Source organism: Hipposideros armiger, unplaced genomic scaffold, assembly GCF_001890085.2.
Source record: "Hipposideros armiger isolate ML-2016 unplaced genomic scaffold, ASM189008v1 scaffold_195, whole genome shotgun sequence".
In the NCBI taxonomy this organism is placed as follows: Eukaryota; Metazoa; Chordata; class Mammalia; order Chiroptera; family Hipposideridae; genus Hipposideros; species Hipposideros armiger.
The window spans coordinates 116,996-140,216 of NW_017731545.1; the positions used below are offsets into that span (position 1 = coordinate 116,996).

The 23,221-nt window shown below is 41.0% G+C and overlaps 1 protein-coding gene across 3 annotated transcripts in view; it reads left to right on the forward strand.

The window, feature by feature from the left end:
• Positions 1-23,221, forward strand: part of SEC23B (SEC23 homolog B, COPII component) — a 45,742-nt gene that overhangs the window by 5,781 nt on the left and 16,740 nt on the right. For all 3 annotated transcript variants that reach the window (XM_019653132.1, XM_019653130.1, XM_019653131.1), the window contains exons 4-15: positions 812-898; positions 2,103-2,339; positions 2,453-2,538; positions 3,414-3,558; positions 3,979-4,137; positions 4,497-4,612; positions 8,424-8,547; positions 10,875-10,955; positions 15,962-16,051; positions 17,178-17,284; positions 18,656-18,809; positions 21,545-21,622. In XM_019653132.1, coding sequence (XP_019508677.1) covers positions 812-898; positions 2,103-2,339; positions 2,453-2,538; positions 3,414-3,558; positions 3,979-4,137; positions 4,497-4,612; positions 8,424-8,547; positions 10,875-10,955; positions 15,962-16,051; positions 17,178-17,284; positions 18,656-18,809; positions 21,545-21,622 — 1,464 coding nt within the window. The remainder of the gene's footprint in view (positions 1-811; positions 899-2,102; positions 2,340-2,452; positions 2,539-3,413; positions 3,559-3,978; positions 4,138-4,496; positions 4,613-8,423; positions 8,548-10,874; positions 10,956-15,961; positions 16,052-17,177; positions 17,285-18,655; positions 18,810-21,544; positions 21,623-23,221) is intronic.

A 23,221-nucleotide genomic window follows, 5' to 3' on the forward strand; every position in this document is an offset into this window, starting at 1 on the left:
AGGGACTAGGGGGAGGGAATAATGGGGAGTTACTATTTAATAGATTAAGTTCTGTAAGATGAAAGCGTTCTGGAGATGGATGGTGGAGACACTTGCACAACATTATGAATGTAAGACCACTGAACTGTACACAGTAAGAAGATTAAGATGGTGAAATTTATATGTATTTTACCACAAAAAATTTGGGGAAAAAAATAAAACCAACCTAAAAGCTATAAATTTAAAATGTTTGCAAGGAGGTTTAAAAACAAAAGACAACGTGTATGACATTATGATAAGCACAAAAGGCAGGTTGCAAAATTGTATATACACAACAACCTCAGCTGTGCTTTAGAAAAGGTCTGAGGTAATATACCAAGATGCTGACAGTAATAGCCACTAGGTGATAGGATTGTGAGGATTTTTTTTTTTATATATTTTACTGTACTTAGCAATTTTCTACAATGAACATGTATTTATTGATAACAGCTAAAATAATAAGCCCAAATAAAAGCTTTATCTTCCATATCAACTATTGATGAGACAGCTAAAATTTCTGCCCTTAATTTGTAGGACAGTGTTTAAGAAATGGCTTTTAGTAGTGCATTTTTAAATCATAAGTTATAATATAACCTAAAATTTAAAAAAGTTATGTGATATAAATATAAAGCAGGTTTATAGATTTTAAATTTTGATTTTTGTATTTTAGTAACGCATATATTGTGTTTTCAGAATTAATATATTGTCATTAACTATTTTTACAAATGGAAAATAAAGGTATAACGTAAATATCTCTCAGCTCTAATAAAACATGGCTTTGTTTTCTCTTCAGTTTCCCCCAGCTTATACAGGCATATCTGAGGTGAACCAGCCTGCTGAATTGATGCCCCAGTTTTCTACAATCGAGTATGTGATACAGGTAACTTTTTTGTCTCACATTTAAGAGCATAATACTGAGTTTCTCTTTAAATGCTTTGTCTTCTGTGTCTCTTAAATGTCTGGGGGATATAAAGTTGTGAGGGTAGCAAGATCCTTAAATATTAGGTTATGGAGTGCATTATTTGCAGGTCTTGGGAGAAGGCTATAAAAAAGGTAGCACTGATTAAATTCAAACCCTGTCTTCCACAGCCTTCTGCATTTCAGTTGATGGTACTCTGTCTTCTAGTTGTTCAGCTTAAAAGCCTTAACTTCTCTCCCTCTCTCTCACACATCCCACATCTAATCCATTAGGAAATCCCATTGGGTCTATATTCAGAATCTATCCAGAATCCATCCACTTCTTTCTCCCCACTACTCCTGTTCTGGGCCAGCCACCACCTTTCATTTGAAGTCCTGGGCAAGTCTCTTAACTCTTCTCCCTAGTTTTGCCCTTGCCCACTTATATTTTATTCTTTTTTTTTAAAGATTTTTATTGGGGAATTAGGGGATGGGAACAGTGCTGGGGAATCGGGGGAAGGGGAACAGGCAAGTTGCTGTTGTTTTGTTCTTCAGTCTAGTTGTGGAGGATGTTGCTTCACTGGCCCAAGTTGGCACCATCATTGCGCTCTTCCCGGGCGAGGCAGATCAGTCGCCGGCCTCTGGATGGCCGCTCACTGTAGTTGCTGGCTGCTTACACTGGCTGCCGGCTACACATGGTAGCTTATGGCAACCCATTGCAGCAGGGGACTTCAGCCTATGCCATCTCAGGCGACCCACAGCAGCCCAGCTCCAGGTCGAGCTGTTATTCAGCATCTTAGCTGTAGAGGGCAGTGTCACTGATCCTCATATGTGGGATTCAAACCGGGGTCCTCTGGCATCACAAGCCAGTTCTTAACCAACGCACCACTCAGCCTGCCCCAGGCAGGGATCTTTATTCTTTTGGTTTGCTGATGTATCCCAGGACCTGGAATAGTGGCACATAGATGGCTTTTAAAAAATGGAATAAATTGTGGAATACAAATAGTTTTTACTTTGTTTTAATAGAACTTGTCATTTAATGAGATAAGTCGAGATTTGTTTAGATGTTCTTATCCTCTGACAGTAAATAATAGATGACTTGTTATTTACATACCTGATTTGCTTTAAAAAGAGCTGGATATATCTGTTTATATATTGATTATTATGCTGTTTTTCTTTTCATAAAGCGAGGTCCACAGTCCCCTCTAATCTTCCTCTATGTGGTCGACACGTGCCTAGAGGATGATGACCTTCAAGCACTCAAAGAATCCCTGCAAATGTCCCTGAGTCTCCTTCCTCCAGACGCTCTGGTGGGTTTGATCACGTTTGGGAGGATGGTGCAGGTTCATGAACTCAGCTGTGAAGGAATCTCCAAAAGTTACGTCTTTCGAGGGACCAAGGACCTAACTGCAAAGCAAATACAGGTTTGTGCTTTGCTTATACACAAGCAGAAACAAAGGTATTTCTTAAAAGTTAATTAATCTTTCACTTTCATTGTTATGGGAAGTGAGTCTTTTTTTTTTTTTTTTTTTTTAAGGATATGCTGGGCCTGACCAAACCTGCCATGTCCATGCAGCAAGCAAGACCTGCTCAACCGCAGGAGCACCCTTTTGTTTCTAGCAGGTAAGCTACCAACATAGAGTGTTACACATACAGTAGTGGGCAATGCAATCCACTGGAGTGAGGGAAGAAAAATGTTAGAACTTTTAGTTTTTTATTTTTAGAGCAAAAAAATAAATTATTAAGCCTAACCATTATTTAATATTTAATAATGTGTATAACACATCAGTATGTGTATAGTATATAACTAAATTAAATATGCAGTCACTTACATATATACACATTCACATGTGATGGGTTTGCTCAGAATGCTTTTTCTGTTAGCATTATATCATCATAAAGGTTTTGAGACCATTGTATTCAATCATTCTCCTCCTCTTAGACACTTGACTGCCTTTTTGATTCTTAAGTGGGAAAACGGAAAAGGCTTCTATTGGGTGTCCTCAGACAAACCTGAGACGCAGCACTTACTTCACTCAGCCTGTTGAGTGCCTGGGGCTGTCCTGGGCCAGGCAGGTTAACCGTCAGCAAACATGATAAAATGCATTGTGTGACCGGCTGGGACAGCCTAGCACTCTGGTAAGACACCAGTGTTTCTCTATTACTCCCATGGCTCAAGAGAAACACAAACTATGAATCTTTAGATTGATGAGGATTGTCTACATGAGTGAACTTTATGATTTGCTCCTATTTAAATTTATTTTTTCCATGCTGTGTATATAAATTGCTATATATTAGGCTTTAAAACATATTCTTGAATAAAATTGCTTTGAATTGTTTTGTGTTTATAGTTAGCGATAACTTGGAAGAAAAAAAATTGCAAGTTTTTTCTACTCTGAATAATTATTTTGAAGAGCAGTTATCTATGTGTCACCTAGGGCTGAAGACCAGAGTACTTTATTGAACCAGGATTCATGTGTTTGTTCAAAATCATGCAGATTTCTTCAGCCTGTTCAAAAGATTGACATGAACCTCACTGACCTTCTTGGGGAGCTGCAGAAGGATCCATGGCCCGTAACTCAAGGAAAGAGACCTTTGCGATCCACTGGTGTTGCTTTGTCAATTGCTGTTGGCTTGTTGGAGGTAACTCAGAATTTACCAGGACCCCTCAAACCATGCAAGCTTGCTCTCAGAAGTTGTGTTTATTGGTCTTATTTGAAAATCAGTTGCGACCTAAGTCAACTGACTATTAACAGAAAGTGCTTCAGCCATTATCCACTAAGAAGGAGCTTCTCAATGTTTTGAAAATACCAAAAGTTTTGATGAGAAACACAAAGCAATTAGGGCAATTGGCTCACAGTAAATTAATAAAAGTATACAAAACCTTCAGGTTGGAAAAGATAACGCTGCTTCTCTGCATTGTCACCTGCATTACTCTGCAATATCATCAGTATGTAGTACAACTGATGAGAACTCATCTTTGTAGTATTTTTTTTTAGGGAAACAGAAATATACTTGGGGTGGGATTGTATGCTTCTAACATGCTGCCATTTACTGTTTTAGGGCACTTTTCCAAACACAGGAGCCAGGATTATGTTGTTTACTGGGGGTCCCCCCACCCAAGGGCCTGGCATGGTGGTTGGAGATGAATTAAAGGTTCCTATTCGTTCCTGGCATGATATTGAGAAAGATAATGCACGTTTCATGAAAAAGGCAACCAAGGTAGGTGCTCCTGGATACAGGCTGTAGTCGTGGTAACCCAGTGCTGGGCTTAGGTTGCTCTGGAGTGACAGCCACTTTGCTGAGGCCATGCTTTGTGGTCAGCAAGTTGTTCTTACCTAGATGACTTTGGAGATCTTGGCTGCTGTTAAATTAACTGTCCCAACTCAGACCATAGAGTGGGTGGCGTTAAAACTACCAGAACTGTTTTGAGATTGAAAACTAGATTTTAATTTTATTTGGATGTTTTAAAAAAATCTCATCTCCATATTCCTATATTTGATTTTATCCCTTTGGTATAGTAAGGCATGCTTAGTGAATAATGTTACTGTTTCATAAAGATAGTTTTCCTCTGTTCACAGCATTATGAGATGCTTGCTAATCGAACTGCTACAAATGGTCACTGCATTGATATTTATGCTTGTGCCCTGGATCAAACTGGACTTTTGGAGATGAAGTGCTGTGCAAATCTTACTGGGTATGTTGACAGCGAACACCTGGGAAACGTGAGAAGTGATGGAACTATAGGAATGGGCAAGGCTGACTTAAATAAGCTTTCAGATAGCTCCGGGCTGCGGATTCAGTGGCTGAGAAGGTGTGTGAGCCTCCTGGAAGAAGAAACAGTGATGAGCAGGAGGTCTCAAGGGTTCAATACATCATATCAGAGTAACTTCATTTTTTTCTTAGAGTTATTAAAGATACCAGAGCAGGAAAGCAAGCATGGAGTATGTGGCCTTCAGCACTTCCTTGTGAAAAGGTGGGAAATTGGGTCTGAATGGCAGAGCAGTTAGGAAAGTGTTCACTTGGCTTAGTGACCTTTCCTCATGACTAACATCAAGTGCACCCTAAGCCTGGAGGCTGCATTGCGGGGTGTACTGACTTAGAGCCTAAGTCCAAATCATGCGCACAGATCACAGTGTAGAGCCACAGTTCTCAAAGTACAGTAAGTGTCCAGCCAGCAACCTTTGGGGCTCTCCTGAGGACTGATGAGAAGTGTACATCCTCCGACCTCACCCCAGACCTCCTTAATCAGAAACTCTGGAGCTGCAGCCTGGCAGTTGGTTTTAGCTAGCTCTCCAGGGAATTCTGATGCATGTGAAAAGTGTGTGAACCACTAATGTGCAGCACTGGTCAAGCCAGCAACACATCAGAATCACCTCGGGAACTTGAAAAACTATTGTTGTCTTGGGTATTGGTCCCAGAGTTTCTGACTTAATTAGCATGGGTTATGGCCTGGACATCAGCATTTTTTAGTTTCCCAGGTGATTCTCATGCAGAGCAGAATTTGAGAACCATCAGTGTGAATGCTCAGTGCTAAGTATGGCTGAGTGCAGGCTGCATCAGCCCACCTGAGAGCTTGTTGGAAACACAGCAACTGGAGCCTGACTCTGGACCTACCAAATCAAATCTGGCATTTGAATAAGATCCCAGGTGATTTGTGTGCACAAAACAGCTTGAGAAGCACTGCTGTAGAGCTCTGGGTTGGTCCAAGATTCTGCATTTCTAAACTCCCAGGTGATGCTGCTGGTCCTCACTGAGTAAAGAGGGGAGGGTAGCAGATAGAACCCAAGTCACCTGAAGCTTTCTTGGAGAGCAGCAGGCGTGCTATGTGGCGGAGTCCCAAATGACACTAGCTGTATCAGTGAGCCACATTTAATCAGATGAACTCCTACCAGTGCCCTCTAGGAGTTCTTGACTTAGAGCATCTACACAAAAGCTTTAGTGTATTCGTGAACATTTCCCAGTGTGTGCACTAGGGTTTATGTGTATGTTTGTTTGTTCTTTGGAGAGGGACCATCACTTCCATCAGATTCTCAGTGAGGCCTTTGACTCCTGAATCACTTCGTATTTAGGTCACATCACCTTTTGCACAAATATAGTATCAGGGAAATGTGTTAGCAGTGACATTAAAAAAAAAAAAGATTTAGAGATTTTAGTTAATAGCTCACCTAAAGCGAGCCAGCAGTTTGAGATGACTTCCAACAAAGGCAAGGTGATCCTAGACTTGTTATAGGAGTCGATTATCTTCAAAGAAGGTCATAGTCTTGATTTCCTTGGTGCTAGTCACACCTTATCACCATTATAGCATCTTCCATTCTGAGCATTTCAGTTCAAAAGGAATGTATAGATGAACTGGAGATGCTCAAAGGGGAGCGGTAAGAGTGAAGGAGAGAACCTGAAACTGTGTCATGTGGAGGGTGACTGAAGGAGCTAGAAAAGATGCTGAAGACAGACAGGGCATGAGAAGTATATTCAGCAATTGCAGGCCTGTCCTCTGGAGAAGGAATCTGTTCTGTTTGTGATCGAGAGGTAGCCCTAGAACCAGTAGTGGAAGCTGCTGGGAAACAAGAATTTTACTCAGTATAAAGGAAGACCATGTGCAAGCACGGACTGGACTGCCTCTAGAGAGTGTAAATGCTCAATGCTGGAGGGGTCTAATCTAGTGGGTTGTTGGAAAAGCATGACATATTTTTTTCTGTTTTTCATTGCGGAAATGTGGCATGACTTTTTCAACAACCCAATAGATGATAACTTGGCAGGTGGTTTTCTAGACGGTGGTTGTGAGTCAGGATTAGGTTTGTGTGAGTATGACAGAAAACCCTAAACAGATTTTTCTCTCATTGGAGGTAGGCAGTCAGGGCAGGTATTATTGATTTCATCCTTCTCAGGGACTGAGGCTCCTGTGCTGCTCCACCACCTTAATGTGCTAGCTGTGGTTCAAGATGGTTGCTGGGCTCTAGCTAAGTATAGCAGCAGGAAGGAGGAATGGTCAAAGAAGTACATGCCCCTTCCCATAAGAACACCCCCTCCGGGCCGGCCGAGTGGCGCGATGGTTGAGAACTGGCCTGGGAAGCCAGAGGGCCCCGGTTTGGATCCCACATATGAGGGCCAGTGATGCTGCCCTCTACGGCTGGGATGCTGGACGACAGCTCAACCTGGAGCTGGGCTGCCGTGAGTTGCCGGTGACGGTGTGGGCTGCAGCCCCTGCTGCAGTGGGTTGCCATGGGCTACTGTGTGTAGCCAGCAGCCAGCGTGAGCGGCCATCCAGGGGCCGGCGACTGATCTGCCTTGCCCGGGAAGAGTGCAATGATGGTGCCAACTTGGTCCAGTGGGGCAACGTCCTCCACAACTAGACTGAAGAACAAAATGACAGCAACTTGTCTGTTCCCCTTCCCCCAATTCCCCAACGCTGTTCCCATCCCCCCAATTCCCCAATTTAAAAAAAAAAAAAAAGAACACCCCCTCCTCACCAAATCACTAAGGCCACTTCGAGTAGGCAAAGCTGAGTCACGGCTACATGCAAGGAAGGCTGGGAAATATAGTCTTTATTCCAGGAAGCCATGGATCCCATGACTAAGGACAGTGTGGAGGTTGGATATTTGGGGCCAAAAAGCAGTCACTGTCAGTGGAGGAGTTAGACACTCTGAGGTAGCTGGACCAGACAATCTTGTGTTCCTCCCAGTTCTAATCCTGTTTAATGATCAACAGCTAGATGTATAAAGTGCATCAAGCTGTGGTCATCTCCCTAAATACATGAAATGCTGAAATTTTGAACAGTATTTTCTAACTTCAAAAAGAGATGAATGTAGATACTCATAAACTAGAAAAAATAATTCATGTAAGTCCAAGGATTTAACATTTTGAGGCATTGAAGTAACCTGAAAAGGATTTCCCACAAGCCTGGGTGGTTTTTCCATACCAAAGAAGTATGAGAAGAGTTCGGGATGTTTTTTGTCTTAATGATGATCAATTAAACCTGTACCTGTGGATTTATTGATTGGAGGTTTGGGGTTTGTTTTTTTGTTGTTGGTTTTTTAATGTGGATTCACAAATTGTAAAAATAGTGCAAAGAGGTCTGTTCATACTGTTCATCTAACTACTCCCAGTGGTAACATCTGCCATAAATACAGTACAGTGTCAAAACTAGGAAACTGACATTGGCACAATACAGACCTTACATGGATTTCACCAGTTTTTACATGTACTCTTTTTTTTTTTGTATGTGTATATGTAAAGTTATGTGAGATTTGTCATCTCTATAAATTTGTATAACTACTACAGTGATCAAGGTAAAGAACTGTTGTAAATCGTTCAATTCTTAAAGTTTTAAAAATAATATCTTTCCTAAGTACAAATTGAACTTGCTGTTTTCCATTTAAGTTAGTCAGTAGCACCTTTATGGACATGGTGCCTTTTTTCTTCTTCCTCTTCAAATTGTTTGTAAATATTGAGGGAGCATCTGAATGGCTTTCAATCATCCTAAATGTTCACTTTTTTTACTTTCCTAGAGGCTACATGATGATGGGAGATTCTTTCAACACTTCTCTCTTCAAGCAGACATTCCAAAGAATTTTTAGTAAAGATTTTAATGGAGACTTCAGAATGGCATTTGGTGCTACTTTGGAAGTAAAGGTACAATAGATAGTTTAAACTTTAATGGAAAAAGTGTTCTTACTTATTTCATAGTCAGAGTTACGGAAGCCTAAACCTGCTGTACATCGAAAAGTAAATTAAAAGGTTCCAAAAAAAGTGTATTCATTTATTCTATCCCTTTACTTCTTGAGGATGGCCTGTATAGTTAGTAATGTTTTATTGGGTTGTTGGAAAAGTCATGACACATGTTTGGGACAGATGGCACTAGTTTACTTTTGGAAGTATTAGCGTCATTCGCATCTATGTTATTGCTATGTCATTTGACAGCTGACAGTTCTAGCTTCATTCTAAAAAAATTGAGCGATTTGGTTGAGTTTTGGAGATTTTACAACAAGTTGAAGATGGAAGACCAAACTGCATTTTTGCCATATTTTACTGTTTTACTTCCATAAAGGGAAGAACGCGTGTCAAACTTGTGAAAAGTTGCATAAAGTTTATGGTGGCAATGCTGTACAAGCACGTCAGTGCCAGCAATAGTTCATGAAAATCTGTGCTGGTGATTTTGATCTCAATGACGCTTCTCAGTCAGGGAGGCCCACCGAGGTTGATGACGACAAAATAAAGGCATTGATCGAGTCAAACCCGTTACATGACACTAGAGATTGCAGAAACATTGAACATCCATTATTCAAGTGTTCATGGCTCTCTGAAGAAGCTGGGATATGTAAGCAAGCTCGATATTTGGGTTCCGCATTTGATCGTGCATATAAACATCTGCAATATGCTCATGAAACGTGAGGAAAATGATCCTTTTTTGAAGCGACTGATAACTGGTGATGAGAAGTGGATTGTTGACAACAATGTGGTGCGCAAATGGTCTTGGTCTCGACGTGATGATTCACCTCAAACGACATCAAAAGCAGGCATTCATCAGAGGAAGGTTATGCTGTCAGTGTGATGGGATTTTAAAGGTGTCATGTTTTTTGAGCTCCTACCAAGGAACCAAACAATCAATTTGAATGTGTACTGTCTGCAGTTGGACAGTTTGAACGAATCCATCATCCAGAAACATCCAGAGCTTGTTAATTGTAAAGGAGTTGTGTTCCATCGTGACAACGTGAGACCACACACAAGTTTGATCACCCATAAAAAATTATTGGAGCTTGGATGGGATGTGTTGCCACACCCACCATACTCGCCTGACCTTGTGCCGTTAGACTTCCACTTGTTTCGCTTTCTTCAAAACTCCTTATGTGGTATAACATTGAATTCAGAATCAGCACCTTGTTGAGTTTTTTGCAAATAAAGACAGGTCCTTCTATGAACGAGGATTATGACGCTCACTGAAAGATGTAAAAGGTTATTGAACAAAACGGGCAATATATCATTGATTGATCTTTGTTCCTTATATAAATAAATGACTTTTGAAAAACATAGACAAAATACGTCATGACTTTTCCAACAACCCAATAAACAAATTGTTGTCTGGCTCCTCTGCAGGCTCTTCTGTGTCCTGCTTTAGGACAACAGGCCTTAGAAGGGATGGTGGGCTGAGCACAGGCAGCCACGCAGTGTGGAGTGTCCACCCAGCTGTCAGTAATGGGCTGCTGCATGTACAGAACCTTAGTTTATGTTTAGTGCCTACCTGAAAGGAGCCGAGGTGCTCTAAAATAGTGCAGATTGTGAGTTTTGGGTTTTGTTTTTCTGTATGAAGCCTGATAGCCCTACATACTTGATTCTAAGTCATTGAGAAAACATTACAAGGGTCTGTTAGAACATAGGATTGGAGTTATTACTTTGAGAATTGGAGATGATCATTAAATCATCTAGGTTAAACTTCAAACAACATTCTCAGATGTTTGAGTTTGTCTTTTTTTTAAGATGAAGAAGAATGGACTTTGCTGAGATGACTTCCAAATTTAAAAGTCTTAAATATGGTTATTGGCCATGTTATTATGTTGGAGTTCATGAATTAACTATTTTTAAAGCAACACAAGACAGTATATTCACTGATTAGAAATTGTAATTATGACTACATGAAATTGGAAAAGAATGTAGTATTTGTTAGAGTAACAACTGTGCCTTCTGTGTGTACAATAATTTCTAAGTTGAGAAAGTTGAAAATGCTGCATCGTTTTTGGAACAAAGATAATACAGTGTCTACAGTAGGACTTTACTAAAGTTTTAATCAGATCACAGTGGCCTTGAAAAAGCTTTGTAAGAGCATTTGTATACCATAATCCATGTGGGTTTTTCTCCTGATGGAATAATAATGCTGCCGTATTTTTCCTCTAAGTTTTAGTGGTGACCTTCATGAGAGCAGAGTGATTCTCAATGATTTGTAACTTTATTCTCTTCTATTTTAGACCTCTCGGGAACTGAAGATTGCAGGAGCCATTGGTCCTTGTGTATCTCTGAATGTGAAAGGACCATGTGTGTCAGAAAGTGTAAGGAAAACTCCCTCCTTCACCTTCACTTCCTGTACCCTGAGATTAGCTCATTGGAAATGTCGGAGTGTGAGGACTTTGCATTGTGTTACTTGTTGCGAAATGTCTGAGAGGTTGTGTCATTTCCATCCATCCCTCTGTCTAAAGGGTCAGAAAAGAGGAAACTGAGGCTCAGAGAGATTTAAGTGTCTTGCTCAGGGTTAGAGCTGGCATGGAGAAGCTAGAATCCAGGTCCCCCTGACCCCACTACCCATGCTTGAGTTACTGTGCCAGTGAGCCACAGGCATTCTATTGAGGTCAAGGTAAACATTCAACAAAATCCTTCAGACATAAAGCTGTCTACTAGTTACACTTAGAGATGATACCTTTGTCTCACTTCTCATAGATCATTTTGAGTTGGTTGGGCAGTGGACGACACTTGTATAGACATTTGTGTTCCTTGAGTAGCAAATTTTGAGTATATGTGAACAAAGCTACTACTAGAGGATGAGGTGGCTTTGGTGATGGTCTGCTTCCTCTGATTATACTCCTACTGCCAAGAGATAAACCACTGGTTCAGTGAGGCCTGTCCAGGGTGGTTCTGGGCTGGGGTTATAGCCATGTCTTTCCCTCATTGTCCTCTTCAACAAGAGGGTGGACTGTAGAGCCAGATGTGAATTCAGTGCACAGGTTTACCATGGATAAGTGTGGCTTGGATAAGGCACCTAATCAGTCTGGGAGTCCATGTCTGTCTGGGAATGGAGATAATAATAGTATTGTACTTTATACTGTTAGAAGGATTAAATGAGTTAGTTCAAGTAAAGCACTTGGAACAGTTCCTGGCACAGTGGAAATCCACAGTAGATTTTATCTTTGTCTTCATCAGTAATGAACATTTACTTTGTGACCCCTTAGATAAAACTTTTGTTGAAGTTGACAGAGGCGAGACTTTTTGAGAGGACATTCCTGTAGTCCCTGGGTGAGGCAGGTTGATGCCCCAAAGCCCATCTGATGAGTCACTCATTACCCCAGTGTCCTAAGGGACTTGTACCGCTATTTCCTGGTAGGGCTTTGGAAGGCTGCCGTATTCAAAACATTTTCCATAGCCTTGAAATCTGCCTAATGAAGACTTCATGAAGTAGTTTAAGAGGATAATTTTATGAATTAATACAAACTGATTAGCTGTTCTAGGACCCAGTAGGCACTAGCCATGAAATTTTTGGATGGGAGATAGAAGATGCAAAACAGAGGAAAATACAATTTTCAAACATGCAGAGAAATTTAGAAAGAATATAATGAATTCCTGTATACCCACCATTTAAAGTCAGTAATTCACATTTTGTCATAATTGCTGTGTCATCATTTTTTGCCGTATTTGCTTTATCTATTTAATTATCATCTACTTGGCATGTTTGCTTTATGATCTGTTTTTGTGGAACCTTTGAAAACAAGTTGCAGACGTCATGACAATATTTCATTACTTCAGTATGTATTTAAAAATAAGGATGTTCTCTACTACATTGTTATCAAACCTAAGAAAACAATTTCCTATTATCATTTAATATCTAATCCCCATTTTCCCTAATTTCATCCCAAATTCCCTATGTAGCTGTTTTTTCCCCCTCTAACTGGCATTGCATTTGGTATTATCTTTAGTCTTTTTAAATCTGGAATAGCCTTCCTGTTGTTTTTTTGTTTTGTTTCATTTAATGACACTGATTTGTTGAAGAGACAGTGCCAGGTGTTTTCTATAATAGAGTATCCCACATTTTCGATGTGTCTGATTGTTTCCTTGCAGTGCTGTTTAACATGTTTCTATCCTCCATGTATTTCCAGTAAAGTCAAAGTTAGGTTTGAAAGTGTGCTTAGATTCAGGCTAAGTCGTATTGTCCAGCATATGGTACTTCCTGAATAATCTGTGTACTTCGTGCTGCGTTTCATCAGGAGGTACTTTGGCTCGGTTGTCATCCTATGTTAATGGAGCTGAGTTAGGTTGTATGGTGAAGATGATGACTGCCTGGTATCTTTCCGTTATTAGGGCACATTTCCCCTTTGCCATCATTAGCAAGAAATTGGTTGAATGAGATTATAGCACAGTGTGAATATCTTGTTTGTCAACAGCCTTCCACCTAATGGTTTTAGCGTCCATTGATTATCCTTACTGAATCAATGTATTTCATTGGAGATTATAAAATGGTGATTTCCTAATTCTATCTTTATGGTTCCTCTGATAAAGGTAGGGTAAATGCTTATGTAAGGAATTTGTATATTAGTGAGTGTAGTTTTAGAGCTGTGGAGGGTTTGTGTCACGCTGGGCCTTAGCTGTATGGGATGAAAAAGACTTTTTTCTTCTAACCATCTTAGCTTCAGGGCTCTGCAAATTACCGTATTTTGCAGTGTATAATGTGCATCCATGTTTTCGGCCCAAACTTTCAGGGAAAAAAATATTTCGCTTTAATTTTTTAATTCAAATTTTATTTGTTTACATTTAGGTACTTGTTCTTGTATTATAAAGGAATTTTAGCATGTACTTTTTAACATTATGGAACAAGAAACTTTATGTAACAAATAATTACAAAACACAAGAACAGATAGAAGGTACAAGAAATTTTATGTACTGCTAACAAATTTATGATATTTACACATCATAGAAGGCCAAGAACTCTTCATCGTTGCAAGTTTGTTGTAAGTTCAGCAAAACCAATTATCATATTCCAGGGTATTATTTTGCATATGGATCTCATCATTGATTTCTAGAGTTACACTTTTAACTCGTAAGCATAAATAAAAGAATTAAAAACATTTATATAGATAAGGAATTAGTACTAGACATGTATAATGCACATCCTTATGTTTTCCTCACAAATTTGGGCAAAAATGTGCGCATTATACATGGCAGAATACAGTAGACTGACAAAAGACAGATTAATAAGAATAAAACAAATAAGTCTATTAATGTGTGTACCACACATACACACATCACACATACATACTCAGTGATGAGTAACTTCACGGACTGGTTAGAACTTGGGATTATATAGCATCTTAACAAAAGAACAATAAATTTGTAGAAAAGTGACAAGATAGAGGAAAGGGACTTTGAGCTTCTAGGGAACCAACTTGTGGAAAAGTAGATAATATGGACAAACTAATGGAAGATGATGTTCTTTCAGCAAAGTTTGTTCTGTAGATTCCTTTGGTGCCATTTCTGGGCTGACAAGCATCTAATGTTGTCTTTGGTGACTAATAATCATTCTGCCCTTCCTGGTAGAGAGGGGAGGGCAGAGAATTTTTCTTGTGTCTGCTTTTTTTTTAATTGCATTCAGCTCAAAAGAATCCTTATATAAGAGTGGCATATTTTGTGGTAGCATACTCTGAACCTCTTGATCCCCCCATTTGAAACTTTAAAAAAAAGCTTTATATAGTAAAAATGGAGTTGGTAGGTATGGATAGAGATTCGGGAGAAAGGGTTAGCAAGGCAAGAAAGGGAGGCATGCAAGTTTCTTTTTACTTCTTTGCCATTTTTCCTGGGTTTAGCTCTTCTTCCAGATGTTACCTGCTTCTTTTAGAAAAGGCCACCAAAAGGGAAGGTGAATATTTATGAATCCATCCATCTCATGATCTTGCTTAGGAAATACTGATGAAACAGAATATGTCCTTCCCACTCCCCACCTTAGAGCTGCTATGTAATTTCCCTTAAGAATCTTCCCTTCCCTCTGTGACCATCACCTCTTTGAGCTTGCTTTTTCTGTGGCCAGTTACATAGGCTCCAAGCATGGCTTCATAGACCAGACTGGCATTAGCTGTACTCACCTGATAGCGTACAGTTTGGGGTAGATTCAGAGTAATGTAGAAGAAACATTATGACTCCCTTAGTGCTTAATCCCCATTACTTTTTAGCATGGCATTCCTCATTTTTTTTTTTCCTAAAGATTTTATTGGGGAATTGGGGGAGGGGACCAGCATTGGGAAATCGGGGAAGGGGGACAGATAAGTTGCTGTCCTTTTGTTCTTCAGTCTAGTTGTGGAGGACATTGCTTCACTGGCCCATGTTGGTATTATCATTGCGCTCTTCCCAAATGAGGCAGTCAGTCGCCGGTCTCTGGACGGCCGCTTACGGTGGCTCTTGGCAGCTCATGTCGGCTGCCAGCCACCCACGCTGGCTGCCGGCCACTCACAGTAGCTTATGGTAGCCCACTGCAGCAGAGGCTGCAGCCTGTGCCCTCGCCAGCGACTCATGGCAGCCCAGCTACAAGTCGAGCTGTTGTTCACCATCTTAGTTGCAGAGGGCAGTGTCACTGGCCCTCATGTGGAATCCGAACTGGGGCCCTGCTGCTCAGAGCTGGCATCCCAAGCCAGCTCTTAACCAACACGCCCCTCGGCCAGCCCTGGTATTCCTCATTTTGATGAGATGTGTTAAAACGTGTAACTTGCTATCTCTAGAATGATAGAATGTATGTTTCAGAGTCCAATGATCTTGGGGTTGGTGATTCTAGGTATTTTTGACACCTGCTGCCTTTTCTTCTAGATGGCATACTTAAAACATTTTTGTGAACCTCATATTTATCACTGGAAGCCATTCAACTAGTCAGTAAAAAGCAGCTTCATACCATAAAAATCTCGATTCTCTTACCAAGAATTTATATGTAGTTTCAAGTTAAGCAGATAATTCTTTTTCTTTTCTACTGTTTACTTCTTCCTCAACGCTACTATTTACTTCTTCCTCAGTGCTGACTTGGTTCTTTCAGTTGACTTCAGTGTTATGTGCTCTGTGTGTGTGTGTGTGTGTGTGTGTGTGTGTAGAGAGAAAGAGAGATCAGAGTGCCAGTATAAAACAATTAATTTTAAAGTACTGTAAATGTAATGTTAAACCTTATTCTTGTCCATATTTGTACTTAGTTAAATTTAAATTTTCACTTGGAATGAGATATTCTAAGGGGCTTACCCTTCTCTTAGTACTTTTCATCAGCAGTTAACCATAGGAGTAGCTTTTTTGTTTGTTTTTTAATTCCTCTTCTCACCCCTAGGAGCTTGGTGTCGGTGGCACGAGTCAGTGGAAAATCTGTGGCCTGGATCCCACATCTACAGTTGGCATCTATTTTGAAGTAGTCAATCAGGTAAGTTGAATTTCTTCACAAATATTCATGTCTCAGTGTTGTGCTTTCTGATTTATTACAGACTGGTGGCCTCTGGTTTCTGTCTCTGCATACTGATGCTGCTTTGGGCTTGTGTTTGACCTGATACCAGTCTGGCATGGTCTCTTTAATTCCAGGGTTTTGTCTGAGTAGGACAGCGAATTTCTTTTCTCACTTTATTGTTTAGAAGAGTAATGGCATTTACCAGCCACTGTAATGTTGGTGAATTTTTGAGTACATCTTTTTGCGATATTTTATTTTTAAAAATTAAAAAATACAGAAAAATTAAAAGACATATACAGTAAACACCCGTATGCCCACCACTTGGAATCAATCTGTAATTAACATTTTACTGTATTTGCTTTATCATATATTTATCCATCTTTTTTTTTTTTTTTTAAATTGGGAAATTGGGGGAGGGGAACAGACAAGTTGCTGTCCTTTTGTTCTTCAGTCTAGTTGTGGAGGATGTCGCTTCACTGACCCATGTTGGTATTATCATTGCGCTCTTCCCGGGTAAGGCAGATCAGTCGCTGGCCTCTGGACGGCCGCTCACGACGGCTCTTGGCAGCTCACACCAGCTGCCGGCCACACATAGTAGCTTATAGCAGCCCACTGCAGGAGGGGCTGCAGCCTGTGCCGTCGCTGGCGACTCACGGCAGCCCAGCTCCAGGTTGAGCTGTTGTTCACCATCTTAGCTATAGAGGGCAGTGTCATTGGCCCTCATGTGGGATCCAAACCAGGGTCCTGCCGCACAGAGCTGGCGTCCCAAGCCAGCTCTTAACCAATGCGCCACTAGGCTGGCCCAATCCATCTTATTTTTGATACCCTTCAAAGCAAATTGCAGTTATTGGTGTGTTTCATCCCCAAACCCTTTAGCATGGCATATCATTAATTGAGTTCAGTATTTATTTGAATGTGGTTCTTTTTTTTTTTGAGGTAAAAGTTATATACAGTGAAATGCCCAGATTTTAAGTGTACCATTCAAAATTCAAAAGAACCTCCCTGTCACTGCCATGCCAGTTGTTTTAGGAGGAGCACAGTGGGCATGACTGTGCTTGAGTCATGCCTGTAACAGTAATGGGGTCTATGGTCTCTTGCCCTCCAGCACAATGCCCCGATCCCCCAAGGAGGCAGAGGTGCCATCCAGTTTGTCACGCACTATCAACACTCCAGCACCCAGAGACGCATCCGTGTGACCACCATTGCCCGAAAGTAAGCAAAACTGGTTTCCTTTCTGTTGAGCCACTGACCAGTGTTTTTCCCTTTGAAGAGATAATTTAACATCTGGTAATTTATCTTTGTAATTCCATGGAATGGTTCTCGCCTATCCTCATTGGCTCATTTGATCAGAGGAGGAAGAGGCATTGTTGACTTAACCCAGTTAAGCCTATGGGCACTTGCCTAGAGGAATCATCCTTCAGTAGGAATAAGTTCATTCAAAATTATCTTTCATTATTTTATTTATAGATAAGTAACCCATAAATACATCCTCCTTATAAATGATTCAAGCAGCACATAAGCATATAAAGAATAGGACTCTTGGACCACCCTCCCCTGCGGTAAAATGCTGTTACAGCACTGACATTTAAATCAACTTCATAATCCCATTTCTGTGCAGTTATAAGTTTTCATCAGTAATGTGTGTTATGACATTTTCTATGTCAGTATGTAATAAACTTCTATCTCATTCATTTTAATGACTGAATAGTGTTAAATGGTTTGAATGGGATGTACCACTCTATTAAAGGTCATTTCAAGTCCTATTTTCCTCCCAATAGTGCTGCATTCATATATTTAGGTCTTGGTGTACATGAATATTTCTTTCCAGTCACTTCACAGAAGTGTAATTTTGGATAATGCAAAACTACTCTTCTAAGAAGCTAATTTGTATTCTCCCCAGTAGTGCAAGGAGAGTGCCCTGTCTCCTCACTAATAATGGATAGTATCAAGTCTTTAACATGTAAATGTGGAGCAATATGTCACTTTTATATGTATTTTCCCATTTCTCATAGGTTGAGCATTTTCCATGCTTATTGGCCATATGTATTTCTTCTGTGATAACCTTTGCCCATTGTGAAACTTGTTTCTTTTTCATTGATTTGGAGGATCTCTTATATATTTTGGATATGATTATTGTTTGTTGCTCATATCCATTCCTGGTCTATATGTTGTCGTTGAGCTTTGTTCAGTGTCTTTATTCATGTGGAAAACTTTTGTATACGTGCTAATTCTTCTACCATGATGTTGGGGAAGTTATTTTGTGAATTTGTAAACATGAAGATTTTTGTAAGATTGACCTAGAGAAAGGAACACTGGCTGGAGGCATAACTTGTGGGTATCTACTTTTATGATGTGTTGTGGAATATTGGGAAATTCTGTATAATTTTGCTTTTGTGCTTATGGCCTTCAGAGATCATAAGGGAAAATGAAAATGTATATATAACTCCTGTGATTCCTTACTGACAGTGCAGTTCGAATCTGTGTTTCAGATGAAGGAACAAGACTTATGTTTCTTTATCTTAATGGAGAGCTGACTTTCTGGTCTCCTGAATGTAAGTATGGTACTAACTCTGGAATTGTCAGTTGGGCAGATGCACAGAGTCAGCTCAAGCACATAGAAGCAGCATTTGACCAGGAGGCCGCAGCAGTCTTGATGGCACGGCTAGGAGTGTTCCGAGCTGAGTCGGAAGAGGGGCCTGATGTTCTGCGGTGGCTGGACCGACAACTGATCCGACTGGTAAGTTGGGAACACTGTACTGGGTTCCATTTTGGTCTCTGCTCTACTTTTGAGCAAAGAAAACTCACTTAAACCTATTATTTTATACAGTCAGTCAACAAGAATTTATCAGATGCTTACCTTATGCCAAACACTGGACATTCTGAGAGTGATAAGAAACAAGTATTAAACAGGCATTTTTCCTCAAGAGCATACATTACAGTTGGGAAGAAATAACGCGCATAGGACATTTATTAGAGAATGACGCAAATCTATGTATGTGAATTATTGACTTAGATGAGTCACACTGGCCTGCATTTCTCCCCCACATTTTAGAGATTTTTTTGTTTTTTGCAAGTAGGGGTCCATGGCCCAGTGAGTGTAAGGGAGATGCTTAATGTGTCATTCTGGGTCTAATCAGAAGAGAGAAACCACACAGTAATTTAAATGGAATTTTATGTAAAGAATTATCACAACAGGGGATTAGGATAATGAGGGATTGGCTAGTAAGAAATAAAGGGAACTCTAAAGAATATAGGAATAGCAGATAAGAGGCAGCTGCTCACTGCTTCTAGCAGTCAATTTAGAGTTAGAGCACCCAAGGCAGAACTGCCCTTGCCCCCAGGGCGGGTCTAGACCTAGGTGGAAGGGAACAGCATGGCTCATTGAGTCTCATGGCAGAGAAGTTGCTATGGTGTGCCAAAGAACTTATTAGAAACTCACCCTCCAGAACTGGATGAAAATTCACCATCTTGGCTGGGTGCCAAGGAAGACTGTGCACAGGAAAGTGTCTCACCAGGAGCACATGGGGGCGGGGAAGCCACAGGGCAGCAGCTGAGTGGAGCACACTGGAACCCAGAAGCAAACACTTGCTTCCAGCACCCTCTACTGACAGAGCTTAACATCATGCCAGACAGCAAAGGAAAAACATTTTAAAGAGCCCAGATCACAGTAGGCCAAAAGGGTAAATTTGGAGCCATGAGGCAATAAATCAATAACTGCCATACCTCATAATTTTACCTTCTGGGAAATTCACAGCAGCTATTTGTGATCAGAGGCACTGAAAGCCCAGTAAAGAAAGCTGTTTAACTTTCTTTAGCCCTATGCGTATGTTTGCCCTTACTATTTCATGGAACCACTTTTACAGAACATTTCAAACACAATTTAAAAATTGAGCAGAGGGTCCAAATGTTGGCAAAGGCTTCATGTGGAAAATGAGCCTTGAATTAAGTCTTCTAAAAAAAAGAGTAGGATAGTGGGAGCAGGGAAGGCAAGGCTTGCCAAGTGGAGGGCCCGAGTCCAGAGGAGGTAGCTGTGCACTTCAGCATATGCGAGGGTCATTGGCGAGACCACCGTCACAGAGGCCAAGTTGTGCAGTGGGGAAAGAGGCAGTGAAAGTGCAACTTGATTATGGAATGTCTTAAAGTTAAGTCACTGCCTTAACGTTAGAGAGAGAGGACTTACGTGTGATTCCTAAGTAGGGTTGTGACAGCAGTGTGATGCTCGTGTTTACATTTACCATTGCCACATAAGGTAAATTGTAGAGTGAGAAGGCTACCGTCAGGGAGACCGGTGAAGGGGCTTTCTAGCTCAAGAGAGCTGAGACCAGGGTGGCGGCAGTATAATTAGTGGGGAAGAGGCGTTTGGAATCGGGATGAATGCTAAAGGAAGAACTGATAAAACTTGGTGAAACTATATGTGAAATCAAAAACCAGTAAGTTGAAATTGACTAAAGTTCCAAATGTGGGTAACAGCGATAATGACGGTGAGATAGAAAATAGAAAAGCAGAGTAGCTTTAAGGTGAAGGAAGATGAATCTTTTTTTTTTTAGTGTAATAGTTTATTTTTGATAGGCTGAGCATGAACTTACAAAAGTATGTCCAAGGAAAGCTATCCTGTAGTTAGGTGGAGGTCAGCACTGGACATAGTGGAAGAATTTGAATGACGTTGGTCTGGCTCTAGTGTTCATTTGTAGCTGAAGCAGTGAGCATAGGAGCAGGGGGCCAAGAACTAACCTCTAAGGAGTCCATAGTTAAGAGGAGTAGGAAGATGAGGTACTGTTGAAGAAAGCAGAGAAGGATTGGCTGGGGAGATAATGGAAAATAGCAAAGTACTATTTTAACTGCTGAAGGACAGAGTTTCTGAGAAGTTTGGGTAGTCACTTGGCTCGTGGTGTTAGTGAGTTCAGGAAGTTGAGAACTAGGCAAGGACATCAGATTTAGTAGGAAGAAAGTGATTGTCAGAGATAAGCTTTGCTTACATGGTGGGTAATCTGATTCTCTAGTGGCCAAAGAAAGTGTGTGAAATGAAGAAATAAAGACAGGAAGAGAAATAATTTTTCAGAAATTGGCATTTGAAAGGAAGAAAATTGAGTTGTAGAGTGATAGAATGTCAAGATTTGTATATAATTGGTAGTATTTTATGGTCTTAGAGGGTTTTCTTATGGAAAAGGCATCTGAGAACTCATCTAGCTCCTCACTAGTCAGAGTGGTGGTCCTTGACCAGCATGGCCTGGAAGCTGGTTAGACATGCAGGGTTTCCAGGCCCTCCCAAGGTCGGCCGAATCAGAATCTGCATTTTAACAACAATCCAGATATGTCTGCCTGTCTGTGCCTGAGAAGTACAGGTCTGGGATTCAGTCAGTCAGTGGCAGAGTTGAGATTAAAACGTAGCTCTCCTAATCCATGGATTTTTCCAGATGACACTAATTTAGGGTTTGTTTTTTTCTTCCCCTTTTTGCTATTTTCTTTCAACAGTGTCAGAAGTTTGGACAGTATAACAAAGAAGACCCCACTTCTTTTAGGTTATCAGATTCCTTCTCTCTATATCCTCAGGTAAGAAATACATGTTTCTAAAATAACTATAGAAGAATAAATTGTGATAGAAATAAAACTCGCTGCTCTTGGGGCAAAGTGAAGAGTTGGTATGTTTAGAGACTCAGGCTATAGGTGATGAAGGTTGTTCGCTTCAAGACAAATACTGTGTCTCTGCAAGACAATCCCTGAGCCCTACAGAAGACAAAGATGACATGCAGAGAGGAGAAAAATACGTGTATAAACTTTTAATGAAAAGGCAAAACAGGATCGTTGCTATAAGACCACAACAAAATCTCTTAATTTGTAGAAGTTCTGGATGGACAATAAGCTATCTCAGCAGCAAACAAACAAACAAAAAATGAAGCACACATGAAGATGAATATAATAAAAGAGACCACGTTAATATGACAGATACTTAATGATATGTCCATGGTTATTATGCTGCACTGTAACTAGGAATCAACAGTAATAAGCAGCTCCTGTAAATAACTGCTTTATGCAGAAACGATGCATTGGGGAGCCATTGAACAAGGAAAAGGAGGGTAAGTGGAGCGAGCACGAAGCTGCTGCCAGGGATCTGGGTGTTTACCTTTTCTGAACCTCCATCTTTACCTGTAAATGAGGAGACTTGAGCTTAACTCAGTGGGTGGCTGTGAGGATTATATGTGCTGAGGCCAATCAAATGTCTAGTGCTAAGTATATGTGAGCCAGCTCCACTGCTGGGGCCCAGGGCTTTCAGGTTGGGCCCTTCACAGGGTCAGCTTTACCAGAACTAGAAGCAAACTCAACTTTATTTCCTCTTCCCTCAGGGGCAACTTTATGAGGAATAAATAGAAGCAAACTTTCATTTTTATGTAACTTGGCAAGGAGTTAGGTATCCAAATAAGTATTATCCTTTCAAATACTTGCTTTAGAAAGTGGACACCGGTTTCAGTCATGAGCTTGTATAGCTTGGACTCTTAGGGTTACAAAGGGGCCTCAGAGGTCACCTCACTTGACCCCTAGCCCAGGGTAGGGAGGACTCTGTGGTCCCTGATGTGCTCCCCTCCTTGGGCCTGTGACCGGGCAGTGTAGGCTGTGCAGCATTGTGGAATGAGTCAGAGCCAGGGCCAGCTTCTAGCACTGACTCCACTGCTGCTGATCTTGGGTGAGGTCCTAGACCCCTGTGGATGTTGGTTTCCCTTTTAGTAGGAAGGAGGTGCTCTGGAGAAGTGGTTCACCATCTTTATCAGCTATGGAATCCTTTCTTAGGACTCTCTGAAAGCCAGCATGTAAAGCAGACAGACTTGGGTGCTGCCGTGGTGGTGCTCAAGCACCACCCCCACCCCGCAGCCCTGAGATTTCTTTGGGACTCAATAGTACAGTTTGAAAACCACTGAAGGAGATGGTTTCTAAGATTCTTTTTGTCGAGGCATCGAAGATAGAGGTCAAGAGCCTCAGCCTGGGGCCGGCCGAGTGGTGCGATGGTTCAGAGCTGGCTTGGGACACCAGAGGGCCCGGTTCGGATGCCACATATGAGGGCCAGTGACACTGCCCTCTACAGCTAAGATGCTGAACAATAGCTCATCCTGGAGCTGGGCTGCCGTGAGTCGCCAGCGATGGTGTAGGCTGCAGCAC